At 48.5% G+C, this 24,296-nt stretch overlaps 1 protein-coding gene across 1 annotated transcript in view; it reads right to left on the reverse strand.

The window, feature by feature from the left end:
* The window catches only part of FAM208B (family with sequence similarity 208 member B), a 70,599-nt gene extending 47,523 nt beyond the window's left edge, over positions 1-23,076 (reverse strand). The window contains exons 1-6 of the mRNA XM_014961011.1: positions 22,837-23,076; positions 9,842-9,987; positions 8,290-8,385; positions 6,677-6,749; positions 2,322-2,413; positions 1,510-1,647 (exon numbers count right to left, since the gene is read on the reverse strand). Coding sequence (XP_014816497.1) covers positions 1,510-1,647; positions 2,322-2,413; positions 6,677-6,749; positions 8,290-8,385; positions 9,842-9,987; positions 22,837-22,879 — 588 coding nt within the window. The 5' untranslated portion in view covers positions 22,880-23,076. The remainder of the gene's footprint in view (positions 1-1,509; positions 1,648-2,321; positions 2,414-6,676; positions 6,750-8,289; positions 8,386-9,841; positions 9,988-22,836) is intronic.
* Between the last annotated feature and the right edge of the window lie 1,220 nt (positions 23,077-24,296).

The raw sequence follows: 24,296 nt of genomic DNA on the forward strand, positions 1-24,296 counted from the left end.
GCCCCAGACCTTTGGGTGAGGAACAAGCACAGACTGAAAAGGGCTTTGACACGTCATGATCTGCTCTGGTTATTAACAAGACCGGTGGCAAAAGCTCAGCAAACAAACTCTGAAGAGCAAACGGGTGGGGCAAGCTGCCAAAAAGCCACTTTGGTGACGACAGTTGTTATTAACAAGGTGAAGAGGCAGTAACATTCCCTGGGGAAGATCCCATCCTCAATCTGGATGAGGGGGCAGAAGGAAAACACTGCTGCTTGCCTGATCCAAACCAATGAAGCTTCTTATTTGAGAAACACGGGCATTTCTGTGGATTTTTGCAGTAAATAACAAGATAGTACCAGGAGTCTGTCCGGGCTTTTCACTTTTGTTTTTAAAGGGCTCAATAACCCCAGAAGAGTAAACAGTCCCCTGAATGGAAATCTTACCTTTCGCTGGGTCACCGAGCGTGGAAATAGAACTGCTGTTTACACGGAGGCCTCTCTCACACACCTCTTTTGCCTTCAAAAGAAGAGACAACCTCTTTTACCATCTCTTTTCCAAGATAAGGGACACGGCCACTGAAATGTGTAGCACCACAGTCGGCAAAACGCTTGCAACAGGCAAACCTGCTGCAAGTCAATTACAGATTGTTAAGAGTCCCAAAACACCCACAATGTAAAGAAAACCAAACACAATGCCCACAGGAGGGACCAACAGGAAGAAAATGTGTTGCTTCTGACACTAAATACTCGTATTTATCAAGTGTTGCTACAAACACCTCTGTGGAAGCAACAGCTTAGAAAAATCTGGAAAAAATCCAGCATCTCCAGAAACCACTGCAAGCACAAAGCTGGACTTTGCACTTTCTTTATCTGCCTGGGCAATTTGAGGAACAATAAATGTAACGGCGCTGGCTTTGCTACAGAGTGCTTACACCTCCATAGGTACAATTACTACCCTGGGAGCATCTCACCAGCTTTGATTTAATCCACATCCAAAGCAGATTCATCAAGGTGCGCAAAGTCCAAATATATATTGACCAAACGGTGACAACAGGAGCAGTTTGAACTCATTATGGGTGAGAAATAAAAGCAAACCAGTCAAACTGTGGTCAGTCCCTTTATAAGAAACAGGGGGGACTCACCACACCTAACTTCTGCCTCCTAAAAGGCAAGTGTTTAGACTGGCCAGCTAGATGACTTCTCTGAACAACAGTGAGAGAGGAACAACCTCCAGAGAGTGATTTAGCCCAAGGATTTTAGATGTCTGCATTAAACGAGGGCCAACTGTCCTCTGAAGAGCTCTCTCCTTCCCAGAGTCTGTACAAGGAGCTCAGTCACTTGGCACAGACTGTACTAAATTTCAAACAGCCAAAATTGTCCCGCTTTAGGACAATTCCTGCACCTAAAATGAGACCAAAAGCGGTTTATTTTGCTGTGGTTCAGTCCAAACTGAACAGAACTAAATTGCACTCAGGCCACTCTCATCCTGAACAAAACCATCTCAACGAGCAAGCTGCCTGTTGCAAACCTGGCTCTGCTGGAAGGCCTGGCAGTGGCTGGTCTTTGATGGTGTGTGGTTTCTGCCCAGGGCGACGTGGCAGTCATAGCCGGGAGACGGGCAGATGTAGCTGGTCGTGTAGTTCTCAGATACCACCTTGACCTTCCCCTTGTGGCAGAAAATGGACCAAAAAAAGAAAAAAAAAAATCCCCATAACCGTTCACAGAAAGTTATTTTAAAATAAGACCTCAGAATCCTCCTTTTTTCCCCCCAAAGACAGCGTTGTTGGGGCAGCCCCACACTCCCCATCACTGAGAGGGGGTTGTGTGTGGGGGGGGGTCTTTCCAAACATGAGGGCCTGACTCGGCCAAGTTGGGCATGGCAGACAAATCTGCTCTGCTCAGGAGAACAAAGAGGAGCAGTGTGTTTCCAGTGCCAGCTACAAAGAGCAGGAGCCAGTGGGGAGGGGAGAAAGGGGCCACACGCCAGCCCCATGGAGGAAGGGAATGGGGCTGTGATCCCAGCCAACTTAGGGATCCCCCCTCAGACCCCCAAAACACACAAGAGTCTGGGGAAAATGGTGACCCTAAGGGAATTTCTGATCTTAGTGGTGGAATCTGGAAGGTCCTCTGCTGCCCTGCAGGCCACCAGTCAAGCCCAGCTGGACCTCTTGCTTTTCCAGTCTGATGCATCCCACAGTCAAAAATCCCGATGAGCTCTTAAACAGAGCTGATTTCAGATCCCACCATAGTTAAGGGCATCAATGTAGTCTTAAAAACTGCCTGCGCTGTACAGTGGCTTCTGAAAACCATCCCACATAAAAAGAAAGACTTGCATTTTACCTTAATTAGCTTACAAATGACAATATAGCCTGATTTTCCATGATACCAGGGTCTGGGATGAAGACAGTCTGCATACTTGGAAATATAAACTCCTGGAAAAACAAAGCAACACACAATAATGTGAATCATCTGTCGAGTAAAGCTCGTTGCAAAAAATACAGCTGTAAAGAGGATGCTCCTCCACTCCACAGGAGTCTCTGCAGAGCTGGTGCTGCAAACAACAGCAGCACTTGCTGCCAAAAAAAGGGTGAAACTCTGACTCTTTTCATTGCTTGACTGCTGGTATGGAACAGCATTATATATTTCAGGATCAGCTCCAGGAAAGGAGTTAACTTGGGTTTCTCCTGGGAGAAGAAGCCCAGCTAACGTCAGTTTTGCCCACCTGACATGAAAACATATCAAGCAAGGGCATGTCTCTTACAGGAAGATCTGATGAAGGGCTTCCAGGTCAGATTTGCAAGTGGGGCAGGTACTTTGCTCAAACTGGAGTCATGCAAAGGCAACGTGGATGTTTGTATGTGGGGAACACACACTGCAGGGACACGAAAGCAGGCCCATGGCATGGCACAGTCCCTCCAGGCCACTTCTTTTGCCTTTATGACTCTTCACTGTCCCAGAAACCCAACAGAAACCTTCTACCCTGTGACAAGGTCCACTCAGATATAGTTATTCCCATCCCTTCTCCATGCCCAAATCACATGTTGATTTCTTGTAGGAGGGGGGAGTTGGGTCTTCACTCCTGCTTTGTATTTGTAGACTAGATGGGTAGAGAAATACATGGGGGGTGACACAGGAACTGGGCAGGGGAAGGGCTATGAAGAGACCCACCATAATACTTATCTCAGTCCATCAGGACCAAGACATACACCCAGATAAACAACCAGTTCTTGCTTGGTTTTGCATTCACTGCCATTAACTGTTCAATAATTAAGTGTCTTGGCCTGCAAAGCCTCATGGGACGAGCGTTGGGACACATTCTGCTTCTGGCAGAAGGATTTCTTTGAGGAACGCGTCCTGCACCGCAGAGTCTTGAGGCCCCAGACCTTTGGGTGAGGAACAAGCACAGACTGAAAAGGGCTTTGACACGTCATGATCTGCTCTGGTTATTAACAAGACCGGTGGCAAAAGCTCAGCAAACAAACTCTGAAGAGCAAACGGGTGGGGCAAGCTGCCAAAAAGCCACTTTGGTGACAAGAGTTGTTATTAACAAGGTGAAGAGGCAGTAACATTCCCTGGGGAAGATCCCATCCTCAATCTGGATGAGGGGGCAGAAGGAAAACACTGCTGCTTGCCTGATCCAAACCAATGAAGCTTCTTATTTGAGAAACACGGGCATTTCTGTGGATTTTTGCAGTAAATAACAAGATAGTACCAGGAGTCTGTCCGGGCTTTTCACTTTTGTTTTTAAAGGGCTCAATAACCCCAGAAGAGTAAACAGTCCCCTGAATGGAAATCTTACCTTTCGCTGGGTCACCGAGCGTGGAAATAGAACTGCTGTTTACACGGAGGCCTCTCTCACACACCTCTTTTGCCTTCAAAAGAAGAGACAACCTCTTTTACCATCTATTTTCCAAGATAAGGGACACGGCCACTGAAATGTGTAGCACCACAGTCGGCAAAATGCTTGCAACAGGCAAACCTGCTGCAAGTCAATCACAGATTGTTAAGAGTCCCAAAACACCCACAATGTAAAGAAAACCAAACACAATGCCCACAGGAGGGACCAACAGGAAGAGAATATGTTGCTTCTGACACTAAATACTTGTATTTATCAAGTGTTGCTACAAACACCTCCGTGGAAGCAACAGCTTAGAAAACTCTGGAAAAAATCCAGCATCTCCAGAAACCACTGCAAGCACAAAGCTGGACTTTGCACTTTCTTTATCTGCCTGGGCAATTTGAGGAACAATAAATGTAACGGCGCTGGCTTTGCTACAGAGTGCTTACACCTCCATAGGTACAATTACTACCCTGGGAGCATCTCACCAGCTTTGATTTAATCCACATCCAAAGCAGATTCATCAAGGTGCGCAAAGTCCAAATATATATTGACCAAACGGTGACAACAGGAGCAGTTTGAACTCATTATGGGTGAGAAATAAAAGCAAACCAGTCAAACTGTGGTCAGTCCCTTTATAAGAAACAGGGGGGACTCACCACACCTAACTTCTGCCTCCTAAAAGGCAAGTGTTTAGACTGGCCAGCTAGATGACTTCTCTGAACAACAGTGAGAGAGGAACAACCTCCAGAGAGTGATTTAGCCCAAGGATTTTAGATGTCTGCATTAAACGAGGGCCAACTGTCCTCTGAAGAGCTCTCTCTTTCCCAGGGTCTCTACAAGGAGCTCAGTCACTTGGCACAGACTGTACTAAATTTCAAACAGCCAAAATTGTCCCGCTTTAGGACAATTCCTGCACCTAAAATGAGACCAAAAGCGGTTTATTTTGCTGTGGTTCAGTCCAAACTGAACAGAACTAAATTGCACTCAGGCCACTCTCATCCTGAACAAAACCATCTCATTTGGCATGGCATCATTAACATCAAGTTAGAAGTGAATTCCCATTAGATTCCCTGAGCATCCTCACGTAGACAAACTCTTCTCACAACATCAAAAGCATCCTTGTGAAAAATGGGCAGGAATAACTTTCCCAATAGCTGTGTCAGGCTCTCTCCACCTCAACTTTGCTCAAAACCACTTGACAAACTCCTGTCTTCACTCACAAAGGTGCTTTTCTAAGCATACCTGAAAGGTTTCACCTGCCTGAACTTGACCATAAATCCACCAGGACAAAGAGAGACTCCTTCTATCTCCCTGCAGAGGGCAAAGGAGGCAGCCAAATCTCAAACAGTAATTGACTGGAGAGATGTAAAATAAGATCCATCACTAAAACCTCCCAGGAGATGCTTTTGGAACTTGCTCTGGACTATTTATACAGTGGTAATTGCACTGGTAACAGGGTACAAAGAGCCAGGACACTTCAGTCAACAGATCTGCTGGGCTTTGTTGGGACAGAGCAAACGTGCAGACACTTGGCATCAAACTTCTTAAGCTGAATAAACATTTCAGGTTACCTCTTCTTCATTATCAAACAGGAGAAATGCAAAGGTCTCCTCCAGCTCCTCCTGGCTGTACCCGGCAGCTTCCTTTGCTTGGGCAAAAGCTTTGAGCTGCAGAAGACAAACAACACCACTTTGTTCTAGCATGTTCATGCCAAAGCAAAGTGACAGGGGACATGTTGTCCTCACACCATGAACACAAGTACCTCCAGTCGTGGTCAGCATGAGGCAGCTGTCAGTAGCCAGGTGATGCTGGACCAGCTCATGTGCCCACACATCATTCCCTCCCCCAGGCATGTGTACACCCCATCTCCCACCACAAGGTCCCCAACCCATGTGTTTGGCTGTCCATTTGTCCCCAGGAGAACATCTTCAGTGTCCTCCAAGGGACAGCAGGCACGTCCAGCCCCACAGCATCACTCTGTGCTCATCCCAGGGAAGTCCAGCCTTATTCCATCTTGCCCCTCTTCCCACACACCTTCAGCTACTGGGGAGCTTGTTTCACCGAGCAGCACATGGGCTAGTGAAGCCAGCTATGACCATCAGAAGACATGGAGACTGTCTCTGCCTTTGTCCCCAGCAGAACATCTTCAATGTCCTCCAAGGGACAGCAGGGAAGTCCTGCCTTATTCCATCTTGCTCCTCTTCCGACACACCATCAGCTACTGGGGAGCCTGTTTCACTGAGCAGCACATGGGCTAGTGAAGCATCATATTTAGTAGCCAGCTATGACCATCAGAAGACATGGAGAAGATGCCTACAAAGGGAAAACACTTGGAGGCACCTCTCTTTTCCTCTCTCGCGTTGGGACACATTCTGCTTCTGGCAGAAGGATTTCTTTGAGGAACGCGTCCTGCACTGCAGAGTCTTGAGGCCCCAGACCTTTGGGTGAGGAACAAGCACAGACTGAAAAGGGCTTTGACACGTCATGATCTGCTCTGGTTATTAACAAGACCGGTGGCAAAAGCTCAGCAAACAAACTCTGAAGAGCAAACGGGTGGGGCAAGCTGCCAAAAAGCCACTTTGGTGACGACAGTTGTTATTAACAAGGTGAAGAGGCAGTAACATTCCCTGGGGAAGATCCCATCCTCAATCTGGATGAGGGGGCAGAAGGAAAACACTGCTGCTTGCCTGATCCAAACCAATGAAGCTTCTTATTTGAGAAACACGGGCATTTCTGTGGATTTTTGCAGTAAATAACAAGATAGTACCAGGAGTCTGTCCGGGCTTTTCACTTTTGTTTTTAAAGGGCTCAATAACCCCAGAAGAGTAAACAGTCCCCTGAATGGAAATCTTACCTTTCGCTGGGTCACCGAGCGTGGAAATAGAACTGCTGTTTACACGGAGGCCTCTCTCACACACCTCTTTTGCCTTCAAAAGAAGAGACAACCTCTTTTACCATCTATTTTCCAAGATAAGGGACACGGCCACTGAAATGTGTAGCACCACAGTCGGCAAAATGCTTGCAACAGGCAAACCTGCTGCAAGTCAATTACAGATTGTTAAGAGTCCCAAAACACCCACAATGTAAAGAAAACCAAACACAATGCCCACAGGAGGGACCAACAGGAAGAAAATGTGTTGCTTCTGACACTAAATACTCGTATTTATCAAGTGTTGCTACAAACACCTCCGTGGAAGCAACAGCTTAGAAAACTCTGGAAAAAATCCAGCATCTCCAGAAACCACTGCAAGCACAAAGCTGGACTTTGCACTTTCTTTATCTGCCTGGGCAATTTGAGGAACAATAAATGTAACGGCGCTGGCTTTGCTACAGAGTGCTTACACCTCCATAGGTACAATTACTACCCTGGGAGCATCTCACCAGCTTTGATTTAATCCACATCCAAAGCAGATTCATCAAGGTGCGCAAAGTCCAAATATATATTGACCAAACGGTGACAACAGGAGCAGTTTGAACTCATTATGGGTGAGAAATAAAAGCAAACCAGTCAAACTGTGGTCAGTCCCTTTATAAGAAACAGGGGGGACTCACCACACCTAACTTCTGCCTCCTAAAAGGCAAGTGTTTAGACTGGCCAGCTAGATGACTTCTCTGAACAACAGTGAGAGAGGAACAACCTCCAGAGAGTGATTTAGCCCAAGGATTTTAGATGTCTGCATTAAACGAGGGCCAACTGTCCTCTGAAGAGCTCTCTCTTTCCCAGGGTCTCTACAAGGAGCTCAGTCACTTGGCACAGACTGTACTAAATTTCAAACAGCCAAAATTGTCCCGCTTTAGGACAATTCCTGCACCTAAAATGAGACCAAAAGCGGTTTATTTTGCTGTGGTTCAGTCCAAACTGAACAGAACTAAATTGCACTCAGGCCACTCTCATCCTGAACAAAACCATCTCATTTGGCATGGCATCATTAACATCAAGTTAGAAGTGAATTCCCATTAGATTCCCTGAGCATCCTCACGTAGACAAACTCTTCTCACAACATCAAAAGCATCCTTGTGAAAAATGGGCAGGAATAACTTTCCCAATAGCTGTGTCAGGCTCTCTCCACCTCAACTTTGCTCAAAACCACTTGACAAACTCCTGTCTTCACTCACAAAGGTGCTTTTCTAAGCATACCTGAAAGGTTTCACCTGCCTGAACTTGACCATAAATCCACCAGGACAAAGAGAGACTCCTTCTATCTCCCTGCAGAGGGCAAAGGAGGCAGCCAAATCTCAAACAGTAACTGACTGGAGAGATGTAAAATAAGATCCATCACTAAAACCTCCCAGGAGATGCTTTTGGAACTTGCTCTGGACTATTTATACAGTGGTAATTGCACTGGTAACAGGGTACAAAGAGCCAGGACACTTCAGTCAACAGATCTGCTGGGCTTTGTTGGGACAGAGCAAACGTGCAGACACTTGGCATCAAACTTCTTAAGCTGAATAAACATTTCAGGTTACCTCTTCTTCATTATCAAACAGGAGAAATGCAAAGGTCTCCTCCAGCTCCTCCTGGCTGTACCCGGCAGCTTCCTTTGCTTGGGCAAAAGCTTTGAGCTGCAGAAGACAAACAACACCACTTTGTTCTAGTATGTTCATGCCAAAGCAAAGTGACAGGGGACATGTTGTCCTCACACCATGAACACAAGTACCTCCAGTTGTGGTCAGCTTGAGGCAGCTGTCAGTAGCCAGGTGATGCTGGACCAGCTCATGTGCCCACACATCATTCCCTCCCCCAGGCATGTGTACACCCCATCTCCCACCACAAGGTCCCCAACCCATGTGTTTGGCTGTCCATTTGTCCCCAGGAGAACATCTTCAGTGTCCTCCAAGGGACAGCAGGCACGTCCAGCCCCACAGCATCACTCTGTGCTCATCCCAGGGAAGTCCAGCCTTATTCCATCTTGCCCCTCTTCCCACACACCTTCAGCTACTGGGGAGCTTGTTTCACCGAGCAGCACATGGGCTAGTGAAGCCAGCTATGACCATCAGAAGACATGGAGAAGATGCCTACAAAGGGAAAACACTTGGAGGCACCTCTCTTTTCCTCTCTCCACTGACCAGGAAGCCCAGACTATTTGACTAGAGGGCGGGCGTTATCATGCAACTACAGCTCAGAGGGCTTGGCTACAGCCAAATCACACATTACTCCAATTTCTTTTGTCTGATAATTAAAACAGAGTATGTTCTCAGTCCAGACAGGGAGAACACCATGGGAACAAACGGAGCTGGGTCTAAGGCAATGATGCTTTGGGGCTTTAATAAAAGTAGCTGTAGAAGGATGGGATTTTTTTAACAGGTTTAGAAGACAAAAAAGCAACAACCTCATCGCTGCTTTTGCTTATTTTGGCTTTAGAACCCTCAGGCAAATCAACAAATGACTTAATATCTGCTTTCCCAGAATTTTTTTTATCCAACTCCACAGTGACTATCCCAGATTTCGGCAGCCAAAAAGTCTAAGCCCTATTTAATTCATGACAACAAGCAGACTGGTCATCTCCAGTCCCCAGAGGAGACAGCCTGTCTTCCAAGCCAGTGACAGTGGGACTGTAGGGATGAAGGCGTTTTAAAAGTGGGATTGTACATACCCCAGTCAGCTGGAGAAAGGGAAACGGGGTTAAAACTGGGGGCTGCACAGCTGTGAGGGCAGACAAAAGAAATACAACCTGGAATAATAACATTAAAGCTCTCCTGCTAGTTATCAAACCAGGGCTTCAGCCTGCCCCAAAAGGCCTGCTCCAGGAACTGCTGTGGAACATCTGGCAACATAGGCTGAAAGGACCTTTTATATCTGATCAGATCGGGAAGGAAGAAGGGCAAGAAAGCAAAGAAAAGGCTCCCTTCAGTCAGGAACTGCAAATGGGGCTCTAAGAGGCAGGAAGATCAGTCACGTGTGGCAGAAGAAAGACAGACTTGCCCATAAACCAGCATTCACAGCCCTCTGCAGCTCCAAAAGAAATTGCCACCCCTTCCCCAGCTGCACAGCAACACCCTGCTCCCTCACAGGTCTCACCTCACTTAGAAAAACATCGTTTTCCACCAGAATTGCTTGGCTGTACTGAAAACCATCCTGAGATGTAGAGTCCAAGTAGGAGCTGTGCAGCACCGAAACCGCTGTCTGCAAAAGGGAACTCGACTCTTCTGGCTCTGGATGAAAACCTGGAGGAAGAAAGACAAAAAGCAGGTGGAAAAATTAACTCCTGGCATCCCCAGTGGCAGCTGAACGTGACTCACCACACCCCGGGCCTCATTTATCAAGCCCAGACCTCCATGGAGCTTGGTGGCTCCCACTGGGAGCCCCTCCAGCCACGCAACCCCCAAGTCTTTGTCTGCAAGTTAAATCACCCTTCGGCAGGAGGAATTTCAAGCTTCCTCCTAAACCCTTAAAGTTTTTCCCTTAAAAGAAGTAGTTAGAGACTGCTAGAAGCAAAGCCTGGTGGTAAATTAACTTTATCCTTTCTGAGAGGGTCAGAGTTTTCTCTTGTGCTAAAAAGTTACTTAGATTAATTGCTCGCTCTTTTAGGGTGTGAGAGTTGATGTTTGGACAAAAAAAAAAAAAAATCTCAGTTTGGACAAAAAATCTCAGTTTGGACAAAAAAAATAATCTCAGTGGATGCTCAGGTTCTCAGGGTTATCTCCTTTACTATAAAGGCCTTCAGGTCTTGGATGAATGTGGCTTTCAAAACCACAAGAGCAAACTTCCTTCAAAGCCTTAATGGGCAGAGCTCATTCAAGCCCAAATTCTCTCCACATCTCCAAAGGAAAACATCTCAGTAAAACACTTCCCAACAGCATCCCACCAAGAAGAGGTCCCAAAGCAGTTGACAGATTAAATACTGACACAGACACAAAGGAAAACCCTTCAGTACTTGTGCTCTTGCAGCCATTAAAATTCAAATGTTAAATAAAACAGCCACTTAGAAACACAGGAAACACTGGGCTCAGTCTCTACTGCACATTTAAAAATCTTTACGTTTATTACTGGTGGTGATTCATGAGCTATGAGATTTCAAATCCCAAGCTGAGTTTGCAACACAGACATATTGAAAAGGTTTATTTCTCCTGACCCATAAACTTTGGAAAATAAAGTGGTCACCTATAAGCAAAGAAATGTAGAACCACTGAACTCCACGCAAAGAGCGGGTTTTGCACACTGGTTGCTCTTTAACAAAAAACCTCACTGAAATTTTTGAGCATAAATATGTAAGTTCAACTTATGAGTGGGGGAATCTAAATATGGTTCTAAGAAAATCATGTCTTACGAAAATCCTCACTGAAATTTTTGAGGACAAATATCTAAGTTCAACTTATGAGTGGGAGAATCTAAATATGGTTCTAAGAAAATCATGTATGGTGGTGTTACAGTTTCACAGAATCACAGAATGACATGGGGTTGGAAGGGACCTCTGGAGATCATCTAGTCCAACCCCCTGCCAGAGCAGGGTCACCCAGAGCAGGTCCCACAGGAACATGTCCAGGTGGGTTTGGAATGTCTCCAGAGAAGAAGATTCCACTTCCTCTCTGAGCAGCCTCTGCCAGGGCTCTGCCACCCTCACAGGAATGAACTTCCTCCTCATGTTGAGATGAACTTCCCCTGTTCAAGTTTGTGCCCGTTAGAAATGAACTTCTTATGTTCAAGTTTGTGCCCATTTCCTCTTGTCCTGTCCCTGGGCACCACTGAAAAAAAACCAGTCCCATCCTGACACCCTCCCTTGAAGTATTGATAGACATTGATCAGATCCCCCCTCAGCCTTCTCTTCTCTAGACTAAAAAGACCCAAGTCCCTCAGCCTCTCCTCATCAGAGAGATGCGCAGTTCCCTGTCCTTCTTGAACTGGGGAGCCCAGAACTGGTCCCAGTGCTCCAGCTGGGGCCTCCCCAGGGCAGAGCAGAGGGGCAGGATGACCTCCCTCCACCTGCTGGCCACACTCTTCTTGATGCACCTCAATATTCCATTGGCCTTCTTGGCCACAAGGGCACATTGCTGGCTCATGGTCATCCTGCTGTCTGCCAGGACTCCCAGGTCTTTCTCCTCAGAGCTGCTCTCTAACAGGTCCCCCCCAACCTGTCCTGGTGCTGGGGGTTATTCCTCCCCAGGAGCAGCACCCTACACTTGCCCTTGCTGAATTTCATCAGGTTCCTCTCTGCTCAACTCTCCAGCCTGTCCAGGTCTTGCTGGATGGTGGCACAGCCTTCTGGTGTGTCAGCCACCCCTCCTAGTTTTGTACCATCAGCGAAACCTGCTGAGGGTACATTCCATCCCTTCATCCCGGTCATTGATGAATATATTGAAGAGGACTGGTTTGAGAAAACCCGTAACAATTTATTGTCATTTAGACAATCACTGAATCACCCGATGACCCCTCCCCACTCGGAAAGGGAAATCGGGGAACACAAAGAAACATGAGGGTTGAAATATAAATAGATTTAATAGAATAAGACTAAATAATTAACAATAATACTAAAGAACCAGTATTAATGCCAATACTGATATAAGACACACAAGAATTATAGTCAGCCAATTCTATCAGTAGGAAGCTGTGCACTCCCAGCAGTGGACAGCAAATGGGGGACAGCTTCAGGAGGAAAGGAAGGACTCAGGGGTCCAGCACGGGGGCAAGGAGTTCTCTGGACCATCACCATCAAGGAGAGAAACTACACCACAACCTTTTCTAATTTATACTGAATGTGACATTCTTGCTCCTCCCCACCCCTGCACCTGGCAAGGTTCAAAAACACTAAAACCTTGAATCCCCCAGAGCCTGGCTGGCTTTAAAGGAAATATTTTCATGAATTCAGACACTAGAGTCTTCTAAAAGTGAAGTTTTAGAATCATAGAATCACTCAGGTTGGAAGAGACCCTTGGGATCATCGAGTCCAACCATCTACCCTACTCTACAAAGTCCTCCCCTACACCATATCCCTCAGTACCCCATCTAAATGTCCCTTAAACACATCCAGGGATGGTGACTCAACCACCTCCCTGGGCAGCCTATTCCAATGCCTGACCACTCTTTCTGTGAAAAATTCCTTCCTAGTGTTGAGTCTAAGCATTAGACTTCCCCAGCATTAGAAGAAAAGTTAGTCCTGTGTGGCTCAACCCAGGACAGGAAATTGGGAGCACAGAAAGGAAAGTCTTTTGTGTCCCTTAAATCTTGCTCTGGGGTCTTTTGTGCCTTCTTGTATTCATTTTCTAAACCTTCCACATTCAGGCGATGCCTCTGTGATCACCAGAAGCAGCAAAAAAGCAGGTGAACACAACTTGTCTCTCACGCACAGAAAAATTAAAAATAAAGGGATTTTCCAGCCCTCTCTCGATATTATCATTTTCTCTCTTTGAACCTAGTGAGGGTAGGGAGGGGTGTTAAGTTTGTTCACTTCTTTCCCCTCACTTGTCTTTCATTTTCCTTTGTGTCTCTTGCATCCTGCGGATCAAAAAGAAGCAGCCAGGGAGTTCAGATTCCCCATGGAAACCAGATCAGGGGATTACATCCCAGCTCACAGCTCTGCTCAAAGGCTTGGACCAAACATAACACCCTTTTTTTTTTGCTTTCTTGCTGGAGCACCACGACATTTGTGTCCAGAGTCATCCTCAGAAGACAGACAGCCCTGTCCTCCATCTTCTCCTAAACAAGGCCAGCTCCCTCGACTGCTCTTCATGCCCCAAAAGCACAGGACTGCTTTGATTTTCACAGCTACTTAATTTCACAGCTATTTAATTTCACAGCTACTGCTCCGAACCACCTCAACTTTTCAGGGTGCAATATTCTGCTCTTCCTACCGATAGCACCTCGCAACTCTACATCTTGGAGAAATTTGGGGTCTTGGAGCATGAGAAAGGCTGCGTCTAAATGTGTGATCTGGGAGCCAGTGGTGTGTTTCCACGCTGAGCATGTGAGACATCGAGCTGGCAAAGAGAGATTTCGGGGTTAAAAAAAAACCCACAGGGGTGGCAGAACACTATTGAGGGTGTGGGGTGTTAAATCAGCACAAACACTGGATATCCAGTATCTTTCAGGGATAAAAGCTAAAGGCTTTTTAAAAAAAAACAAAAAAACCCAAAAAAAACCCACAGATAAAAAAAACCTGTGAAGCTCTTGAAAATGCAACACAAACAGCAATTTTGCAGATGATAACTGAAACATTTGTTCCTCCCTGCAAGTTCAGCTGCAGCGTAAAAATGAAAGTGCAAAAGGGGGAGGGGAAAAAAAAAAAGTTGCCGTAATAATACATAAATACATGAGATGAAACAATCACAGAGCACGGCACCCAGTCCAGCAGCTTGCTGTGACCCACATCTCCCCTTTCGGATTTAAGAAGCTCCTTCAGATCTGCTCCCATCCTAAGGAAGAGTCTGCACTCACGCAAACACATCGGAAAAACTCTGACACATTCAGGTTTCGTTTGCGGGAGCAGAAGGCCCTTGCCAGCCTCAGTGCAAGGCTGTGAGGAGGCGAAAGTGAAAGTGCCTAAACCAGAAGTAAAAGTGAAAGTGGCCGTTCGCCCTCCGAGCAGCTCGGACATGGTGTGCCACTACCACCACGCAGCATCCCCAGAGAACGGGACTGATTTCCCTCATGGGGTTGGTGGGACAGCAGAGACACATCTGGTAGGGGTTGGAAGGGACCTCTGGAGATCATCCAGTCCAACCCCCTGCTGGAGCAGGGTCACCCAGAGCAGGCTGGACAGGAACACGTCCAGATGGGTTTGGAATATCTCCAGAGAAGGAGACTCCACACCCTCTCTGGGCAGCCTCTTCCAGGGCTCTGCCACCCTCATGGGCTGGATGAGAGCTGGAGGAACCCAACACCATCAGGGTCCAGCTGAACCCACCAGTGGGTGTTATCCCTGCCCTGAAATCCTTGGGGAGGGGATTCACATGTGGAGATATCCTATGTGGATAGCAAGGGAGAAAAACCGGTCACCTTTGCAGCTTTTAGTATCAGTTGACAACGCTGCAAGTAAGGCTGATCTGTCCCTCATGCTGTGGTTGTGGAGAAGTCATGCTCCAAGAGCCTTGCAGAACACTATTGAGGGTGTGGGGTGTTAAATGAGCACAAACACTGGATATCCAGTATCTTTCAGGGATAAAAGCTAAAGGCTTTTTAAAAAAAAACAAAAAAACCCAAAAAAAACCCACAGATAAAAAAAACCTGTGAAGCTCTTGAAAATGCAACACAAACAGCAATTTTGCAGATGATAACTGAAACATTTGTTCCTCCCTGCAAGTTCAGCTGCAGCGTAAAAATGAAAGTGCAAAAGGGGGAGGGGAAAAAAAAAAAGTTGCCGTAATAATACATAAATACATGAGATGAAACAATCACAGAGCACGGCACCCAGTCCAGCAGCTTGCTGTGACCCACATCTCCCCTTTCGGATTTAAGAAGCTCCTTCAGATCTCTTCCCATCCTAAGGAAGAGTCTGCACTCACGCAAACACATCGGAAAAACTCTGACACATTCAGGTTTCGTTTGCGGGAGCAGAAGGCCCTTGCCAGCCTCAGTGCAAGGCTGTGAGGAGGCGAAAGTGAAAGTGCCTAAACCAGAAGTAAAAGTGAAAGTGGCCGTTCGCCCTCCGAGCAGCTCGGACATGGTGTGCCACTACCACCACGCAGCATCCCCAGAGAACGGGACTGATTTCCCTCATGGGGTTGGTGGGACAGCAGAGACACATCTGGTAGGGGTTGGAAGGGACCTCTGGAGATCATCCAGTCCAACCCCCTGCTGGAGCAGGGTCACCCAGAGCAGGCTGGACAGGAACACGTCCAGATGGGTTTGGAATATCTCCAGAGAAGGAGACTCCACACCCTCTCTGGGCAGCATCTTCCAGGGCTCTGCCACCCTCGTGGGCTGGATGAGAGCTGGAGGAACCCAACACCATCAGGGTCCAGCTGAACCCACCAGTGGGTGTTATCCCTGCCCTGAAATCCTTGGGGAGGGGATTCACATGTGGAGATATCCTATGTGGATAGCAAGGGAGAAAAACCGGTCACCTTTGCAGCTTTTAGTATCAGTTGACAACGCTGCAAGTAAGGCTGATCTGTCCCTCATGCTGTGGTTGTGGAGAAGTCATGCTCCAAGAGCCTTGCATTCCTTGGAAGGCTGCTAACCTACTCCCTCCTCCCTTTCTGGACCAAAAGCCAGCTCCTTTGACCTTTCCTCCCCGATTGGTGCCAGCAAATGTCTCCACGTGCCCTGTTCTGTCCCCTGCAAAGCGTTGGCTAAAGCCAGCTTGCGTGGGCATGCCCCACAAGCAGAGACACATGGCCCATACACCTCCCGGGAGCTGCACGTCTTTCCTCCCCTTCCCAATTCCAGGCTCCTCTAGGTGCCAGGTGCCCATCAGGAGGGACAGCTGAGACCAAGAGACCCATAATTCCCAAAAACAGGATCCTCTTTTGGCTCATCCATTTTCATGTGACCTCTAGAACGGCTTCACCACACAGAGACTTCCAAAATCAGCCCAAAAGGAAAACCCAGGGCTTTCAAACCACTTGCTTGTGAAGACTTGAACAGAGAAACAGGTTTGCTTTTCTTCCTGGTCTTTTTGGGCTTTTTAATTATTTTTTACCTTCAAATTTTAGTAGCACCTGCTGCAGACACCTGAATGCTGTCAAATCTCGAAAAAGTCTGCATGGTCAAGGCACACTGAACACAGCCACGTGGCTTCTGACCTGTCCTCAGCACAGCTGCTCCTGCGTGGTCCCGTCCCACAGCCCTTCTCCATCTTCAACCAGGATTTCCTCCTATTTTCCTGGCTTGGTCCCATCATTAGTATAAGCTGTTAACAACCACCACGTGCCACTTTCTACTGTCAACAAGTTCATGTTCTACCAGCTGAGACTCCTTAAGATCATCCTCCCAACTTCTTTGGCTCTGCTGAAGTCCATTCTCTCTCTTCTTTTTACAATCTTCCAATTTGATTTTGCTGCTCTCACTCTTTCTCCCCTTTTAATTCTGTGTTGTAAAATCCACAGTTCTACATCCTTGACCAGCTATTCACCTGCAAACTTCTTGTACCACATCCAGCTCTGGGGCCTCAGCACAGGAGAGACATGGACCTGTTGGAGCGGGACCAGGGGAGACCACGGAGATGCTGGGAGGGCTGGAGCCCCTCTACTGTAAGATGGGGCTGAGAGAGTTGGGGGGTTCAGCCTGGAGAGGAGAAGACTCCAGGCAGACCTTAGAGCCCCTTCCAGTCTTTAAAGGGGGCCTACAGAAGAGATGGGGACAAACTTTTTAGCAGGGCCTGTAGCAACAGGACGAAGCATAATGGCTTTAAACTACAAGAGGGGAGATTCAAACTAGATATTAGGAAGAAATGTTTTACGCTGAGGGTGGCGAGACACTGACCCAGGTTGTCCAGAGAGGTGGAAGATGCCCCGTCCTTGGAAACATTCCAGGTCAGGCTGGATGAGAGCTGGAGGAACGCAACACCAGCAGGGTCCAGCTGAACCCACCAGCGGGTGTTATCCCTGCCCTGAAATCCTTGGGGAGGGGATTCACATGTGGAGATATCCCATGTGGATAGCAAGGGAGAAAAACTGGCCACCTTTGCAGCTTTTAGTATCAGTTCACAACGCTGCAAGTAAAGCTGATCTGTCCCTCATGCTGTGGCTGTGGAGAAGTCATGCTCCAAGAGCCTTGCATTCCTTGGAAGGCTGCTAACCTACTCCCCTCCTCCCTTTCTGGACCAAAAGCCAGCTCCTTTGACCTTTCCTCCCCGATTGGTGCCAGCAAATGTCTCCACGTGCCCTGTTCTGTCCCCTGCAAAGCGTTGGCTAAAGCCAGCCTGCATGGACATGCCCCACCAGCAGAGACACATGCCGCAATTGAGCATCTCTTCAAGAACTTCCATGTATGAGGTCTCCCAGAGAGACCAGATCTTCACCAGGGACACCTGGCTGACCCCAGACTTGGAGACATGGATCACTTTGAAGTGAGACTTTTCTGTCACTGACTGGTCCCAGTCCTGGGAGCAGTGTGGTGAATGTCACGCTGGTGGCAACTCCCATAATATATTTATAGCTACACATAGGAGTAAAGGTTCATTAACATACTTGCTCCGCTAGCTGGAATTCTGTAATAACTTGTCACATACATTTATTTGTTTTACTCTTGTAATATATATACTTGCTTTTCTAGCAAGACTTTTATGTATTTTTATATGTATATATTCGTTTTTACTAACAGCAGTTTTGCAGCAATTGGTAATAAAGAAATTCTCAAAAGCCAGACCTTGTTGTGCTGCAGAATCCCAAGAATATGAGGTCTTCCAGAGAGACCAGATCTTCACCAGGGACACCTGGCTGACTCCAGACTTGGAGACATGGATCACTTTGAAGTGAGACTTTTCTGTCACTGACTGGTCCCAGTCCTGGGAGCAGTGTGGTGAATGTCACGCTGGTGGCAACTCCCATAATATATTTATAGCTACACATAGGAGTAAAGGTTCATTAACATACTTGCTCCGCTAGCTGGAATTCTGTAATAACTTGTCATATACATTTATTTGTTTTACTCTTGTAATACATATACTTGCTTTCCTAGCAAGACTTTTATGTATTTTTATATGTATATATTCGTTTTTACTAACAGTAATTTTGGAGCAATTGGTAACAAAGAAATTCTCAAAACCCAGACCTCGTTGTGCTGCAGAATCCTGAGAACCCCACGGTCATGATCTTTACCCACATGCCAGTTGGGTCACCCACACAAGTCGTGACCATGACCTCTACACCTGCACATCCCAACTTGTGTAATGAGTCTTGGCTCATTACTGCTGAAGGACACAAGTCACTTTCCTTTTTCAGTTTAAGCCAAACACTGAGCTAAATTCATAGAATCACAGAATAGTTTGGGTTGGAAGGGACCTTAAAGATCATCAAGTCCCAACTCCATGCCATGAGCAGGGACACCACCCACCAGACCAGGTTGCTCCAAGCCCCCTCCAACCTGGCCTTGAACCCCTCCAGGGATGGGGCAGCCACAGCTTCTCTGGAGCTGTTATATCCCTGTTTGGGGTGAGACAGTATCTTTTGCAATCTCTTGGTTTGATGGATTTAAAACACTCTTCCATAGTAAGACAAGGTGATCGCTGCTAAGTTGAAAAACCCAGATGCTGGATTGTATTTTAAATTACCTCTGGGTAATGCAGATATCTAGGCTGCAGGAGCTTCTGTAATGCTTTTCATCTCGATATCAGAGACTCACAGTATTTATTTAGATCACTTTAAGGAGTTCAGGCAATGCAGGGAAGCCCTGGCATTCTCTCAGGAGAGCTACCACTCTGCACGGAGGACAGGCAACCTTACACGGGCAGCTCTGCTTGAGCTCTGCCAACACAGATTTAATCTCAAAATGGTATCTGAATGCAGCTGGTTGCTTGGGAAGAAACCATTATTAGTTTTCTCACAGGTAGGGAAGGTTCTGTTCCTACACCATGTTAAAAAAAAAGACAACCATGTCATAAGGCAATTCAGCAAACCTGGTTGTTTATGTTAAAAAAAAAAACCAACTGCGTCATAAGGCAATTCAGCAAACCTGGTTGTTTCAAACCACGCCCCAAATTCCTACCCAGAGAAGGCAGCCCCAACAAGACCCTAATTATGTAGAGAGCAAGGGAGCTGGACTTGTTTAGTCTCGGGGAGAAAAGCTGGGGAGATCCAACTGCAGCCCACAACTCCCTGATGGAGAGTCACAGAGATGACGGAGCCTTTCTTCTGACACCAGCAGATGGAAAAAATAAGGGGGAACACCTCAAGGTGCACCTTGGGAGGTTCAGACTGGACAGGAGGATGAAATTTTTCCCCTGGAGAATGATGCAGCCTTAGGCCAGGTCACAGAGAGGTAGGAATCTCCATCCTTGCCTGGGCAAAGCCACAGCTGCCCCACTCTTGTTGGTGAAAGTCTACTCAGAGTAGGAGTTCTACACCAGAGAAAACTACCAGGTGACATCTCATTGACTTTATAACCTCCTTCCTGTTACTTTCAGCTGCTCATGTAATCAGGGATGTGGTTATTACAGGTTTATTCATTGCACAGGCAGTTGTTGCTGCCTTTCATCTCAGCAGATGCTCCCCAAAGCCCCGTCCTGCCAGAGCCCCCCTCTTCTATCATCTTACGCAGCGATGCACGTGTTGTGGATCCACTCAGCTGCAGGTGCCTGCATTGACTTTTCCCAAATCTAGCACCAGCGCAGGCATTTGAGCACTTTTGACAAATAAAGAAAACCCTTTCTTTGCAAAACCAGCCAGCCAAGTGATTCTCCACACCAGGGCAGTAGCTCCATGGCCTAAGAGAGTCAGACTTGACGTGCTTTGACCTTGTGGGAGAGCTGTAGACTCGTGCACAGCAAATTAAAAACCCTGCCAATGAGAGGTTTGCCTTCCCTAGGTTACACTTCATGGATCCCTTGCATGTAGCCCACAGAAGCCACGTTGAAACTCACACCTGAAACCCAGCCAACCACACAGCACCTGCAGAGACACATCCAGCCCTCCCAAGAAACATCAGCCTGCCTCCACGCGAGCTGGAGTTCATTTGCTGCCTCCCAAGACCTTGAAAATCAATGTTGGGGATGTCCTGGATCTAAAGCCCACGTGCCACCAAGGCGACTGCGCTCGCTGCAGTGACACCTGGGGTCTCCTGACACACAAGCAGCCTCGTGAGAGCAACAGCAACGCTTCACATATTACAACCAACCTCCCCAAGCCAGAGCTTCCCCATTTGGGAGACAAAAAAGCCTCAACTTTGTGGCTGGAGAACGCATGAAATCCCGTGTTCCTCCAGACTGCTGGTTACTTAATCCTTTGCCCTTGAGCAAGCCTGAAAACCTCCCAAAGAGGGATATATCCTTCCTTACGCTTGTTCCGTTGAGTTTCTTTTGCTCTTACTACAGATGCTCTCCTTTCAGCATTATCTTTCTTTCCCCTGGTCTACTTGTTGTGCTCAACAGGGCAACAGAGCTTGAACCATGAGCTCCCTATGGACCCTTTGACTGCGGAAATTACCAAGACACGCTTAAGAGTTTCAAATAAAAACAGAACCAAAGCCAAGTACTCAAATCCCCACGCACACTGACTCCAAACACCCCATCAGAACCAGCGGGTAGTTATTTCATCATCAACCCACTCCCCCCCAAAAAAGCCAAACTGTGCAAAAATAGCATTTACCCAAAATAATAAAAATTTCCCTTTCTTGTCTCAAAGCGATTCGAACCAAGAATAATCAGTTGGTTACTTTAGCAGGTGCCAGAGTGACCAACATATATATTTCATGTAATAAACCCAGCCCATTTCACCAAAGCTGTAATCCCATACTTCAGTGGGTGGCTACAGTGACCTACGCAAGCCCTTGCCCCGATGTTTCTTCTCTTCCCCTCTGGCACAGCTGGGGTTATGTAATTACGAAAATCAGGAAACTGCAGCAGAAAATAAAGTAAAAGAGGCTATTTTTAATCCAGGTTCAGCGATCTGGATTGCTGCACGGCTTCACGAAGAGTGACACTAACACAGCTTGAAGTCGGGCAGGATGTGGATGTTAGAAGGTATTAGAGGTGAGTATCTGGGAATGGGGAACATTCTGCTACCACCAAGAATGCTGGGTTTAAGAGGAACACTAAAAATAGACCAAACTAGTACGTAAAACCAGTTTCAGAGCTGGGTAATACAGTCTCTGGTCCCAGGTGAGTACTTACACTTCTTACTTACACTAGGGAATTCTCCAACAAAATGACTTTTCAGCTGGAAAACTGCAATTTCTGTGAAATCAGACATTTTCGTGACTACACACTATATCTAACAAGTTCGTTCAAGTGCACACCTGTAACTTCCAGACTCAACCATAGGATAGATAGTGCCAGTACAGCCCTGTGACTACCTCCCTTTTCTCTACCAGCCTTTTATAAGTACCTTAACGAGATCTATCAAGCAGCACTAAGAAAAATGCACTTTGACTAAATGCTTGGGGTAAAAGCATGAGGTTGAGCTTCTGACTTGAATCCCCCCACAAAGCAGAGCTTTACCCAGTGCCTCCTGCATCCATGAGGAGCAGCAAATCACTGGGATACTGATTATTCTGGGCAAGGCAGCTTTTCTTCCACATTAAAAAAAAAACAAAACAAAACAAAACACAAAACTTTGTTCCCATGGAGTAAGGAACATGGTTTACAACTATTTGTGTGCTACCTGCTCTAGGTCGACCCGCCTTGGTGGGGGGGTTGGACTAGATGATCTCCAGAGGTCCCTTCCAACCCCATATCATTCTGTGATTCCATCATCCACGCTCCTGCTTGCTTCATCTATTCCATATTATCCCCCCACTTCAGGAGAGCGGACCTACAGCTCAGCAAGCCCTGCTCCTGTCCAAACCTCTGCAGAACAATTTGAGGACAACCTCAAGTTGAAGAAGAAACCAGAGAAGAAACACATTTATTTTTTTTTCCCCTTTTCTAAGGCCAATTTCCAGCCCCACAGGGCCAAGGGGGGAGCAAAAGATGCCTTCCAGCCTCCAGCTCCCTTTGCCTGTCCCAGGACGGGAACAACCTGCAGCCTGATCTGCTTGTACTTCCATATCCTCCTCCTGAAGGGCACCTCCATGGACCAGCAGGGCTCCCCAAGGGCAGACCGAAGGTGTTTGTGCATCCACCAAACCAAACCCAAAAAAGGACCGCAGCTTTCCCAGCAGCACAGGGCCGGCTACTGGCGCAAAGAGGAGCTCGGAAAAGCCAACGTGTCACCAGCGAGCCAGTCAAAATTAAACAAGAATCATTTTTTTTTTTTAAAAAAGAGGCGCTTTCTAGGTATCGAAAGCCTCAAGGTGCCTCCAGCCCTATTCCGGGGGCTGCTCCCACTCCCCCGGCGAGGAGAGTCCCCACCGGGCAGGGTAGTCCCGGTTTTGGGGGCAAAGCCGGTTTTGGCCTCTCCTCCGTAGGCGGAGGGTGGGATGGAACCGGCCGCCCTCCCCCGTGGCTCGGTTCCCCGCCCGCTCTCCCCCCCGGCCCCGCTCACCCGTGTCCGCTCCGCCGGTCTCTTCTTTCCGCCGTTCCCCCATGGCCGAGCCTCCTTTCCTCCGCCGTTTCCCCCGCCGCACCGGCCCTCACACCGCCCGCATGCCGCCCGGCCCGGCCCGGCCCTCGGCGCGGCTCCTCTCCCGGTGGGGGGGCCCCGGGGAGGGCGCGGCGCTACCGGGCCGGGCGGGCCGGCGGGCTGAGGAGGAGAGGCGGAACGGGCCGAGTGCGGGCCGCCGCCATCCGCCGGCCCCAGGAAGTGAAAATGGGGGCCGCTGGAGGGACGGAGGCGGGGGGGGGGGGGCCAGCCTCCAGCTCCCTTTGCCTGTCCCAGGACGGGAACAACCTGCAGCCTGATCTGCTTGTACTTCCATATCCTCCTCCTGAAGGGCACCTCCATGGACCAGCAGGGCTCCCCAAGGGCAGACCGAAGGTGTTTGTGCATCCACCAAACCAAACCCAAAAAAGGACCGCAGCTTTCCCAGCAGCACAGGGCCGGCTACTGGCGCAAAGAGGAGCTCGGAAAAGCCAACGTGTCACCAGCGAGCCAGTCAAAATTAAACAAGAATCATTTTTTTTTTTTAAAAAAGAGGCGCTTTCTAGGTATCGAAAGCCTCAAGGTGCCTCCAGCCCTATTCCGGGGGCTGCTCCCACTCCCCCGGCGAGGAGAGTCCCCACCGGGCAGGGTAGTCCCGGTTTTGGGGGCAAAGCCGGTTTTGGCCTCTCCTCCGTAGGCGGAGGGTGGGATGGAACCGGCCGCCCTCCCCCGTGGCTCGGTTCCCCGCCCGCTCTCCCCCCCGGCCCCGCTCACCCGTGTCCGCTCCGCCGGTCTCTTCTTTCCGCCGTTCCCCCATGGCCGAGCCTCCTTTCCTCCGCCGTTTCCCCCGCCGCACCGGCCCTCACACCGCCCGCATGCCGCCCGGCCCGGCCCGGCCCTCGGCGCGGCTCCTCTCCCGGTGGGGGGGCCCCGGGGAGGGCGCGGCGCTACCGGGCCGGGCGGGCCGGCGGGCTGAGGAGGAGAGGCGGAACGGGCCGAGTGCGGGCCGCCGCCATCCGCCGGCCCCAGGAAGTGAAAATGGGGGCCGCTGGAGGGACGGAGGCGGGCGGAGAGGGCAGGGCAGGGCCGGGAGTCGTAGCTGGGAGGGAGAGAAGGAGAGAAGGAGGAGGGGGGGTAAAAAAACAGAAAGTGAAAACTGAACCGGAAAGAGAGCTCGGCCGCGCCCGCCGCTTTCCTCTTCCCGCGGGTCACCGCCGCCCCGGCACCGGCCCTGCCTGCCCTGCCCTCCCCTCGGCGCCATTTCCCTCATCCCGCACCCTCCTGAGCCTCCGGTCTTCGCCTCAGTCCTTCCCTCGGCCCCTCAGTGTCTCGTTTTGGACCTTCCCCTCAGTCCCTCAACCCTTTTTTTCATCCCCTCGCCTCATGCCCTGGGGCTACCTCCCCAACCTCGGTCTTTCTCCCTC

Source organism: Calidris pugnax, unplaced genomic scaffold, assembly GCF_001431845.1.
Source record: "Calidris pugnax isolate Ruff unplaced genomic scaffold, ASM143184v1 scaffold289, whole genome shotgun sequence".
Classification (NCBI taxonomy): domain Eukaryota; kingdom Metazoa; phylum Chordata; class Aves; order Charadriiformes; family Scolopacidae; genus Calidris; species Calidris pugnax.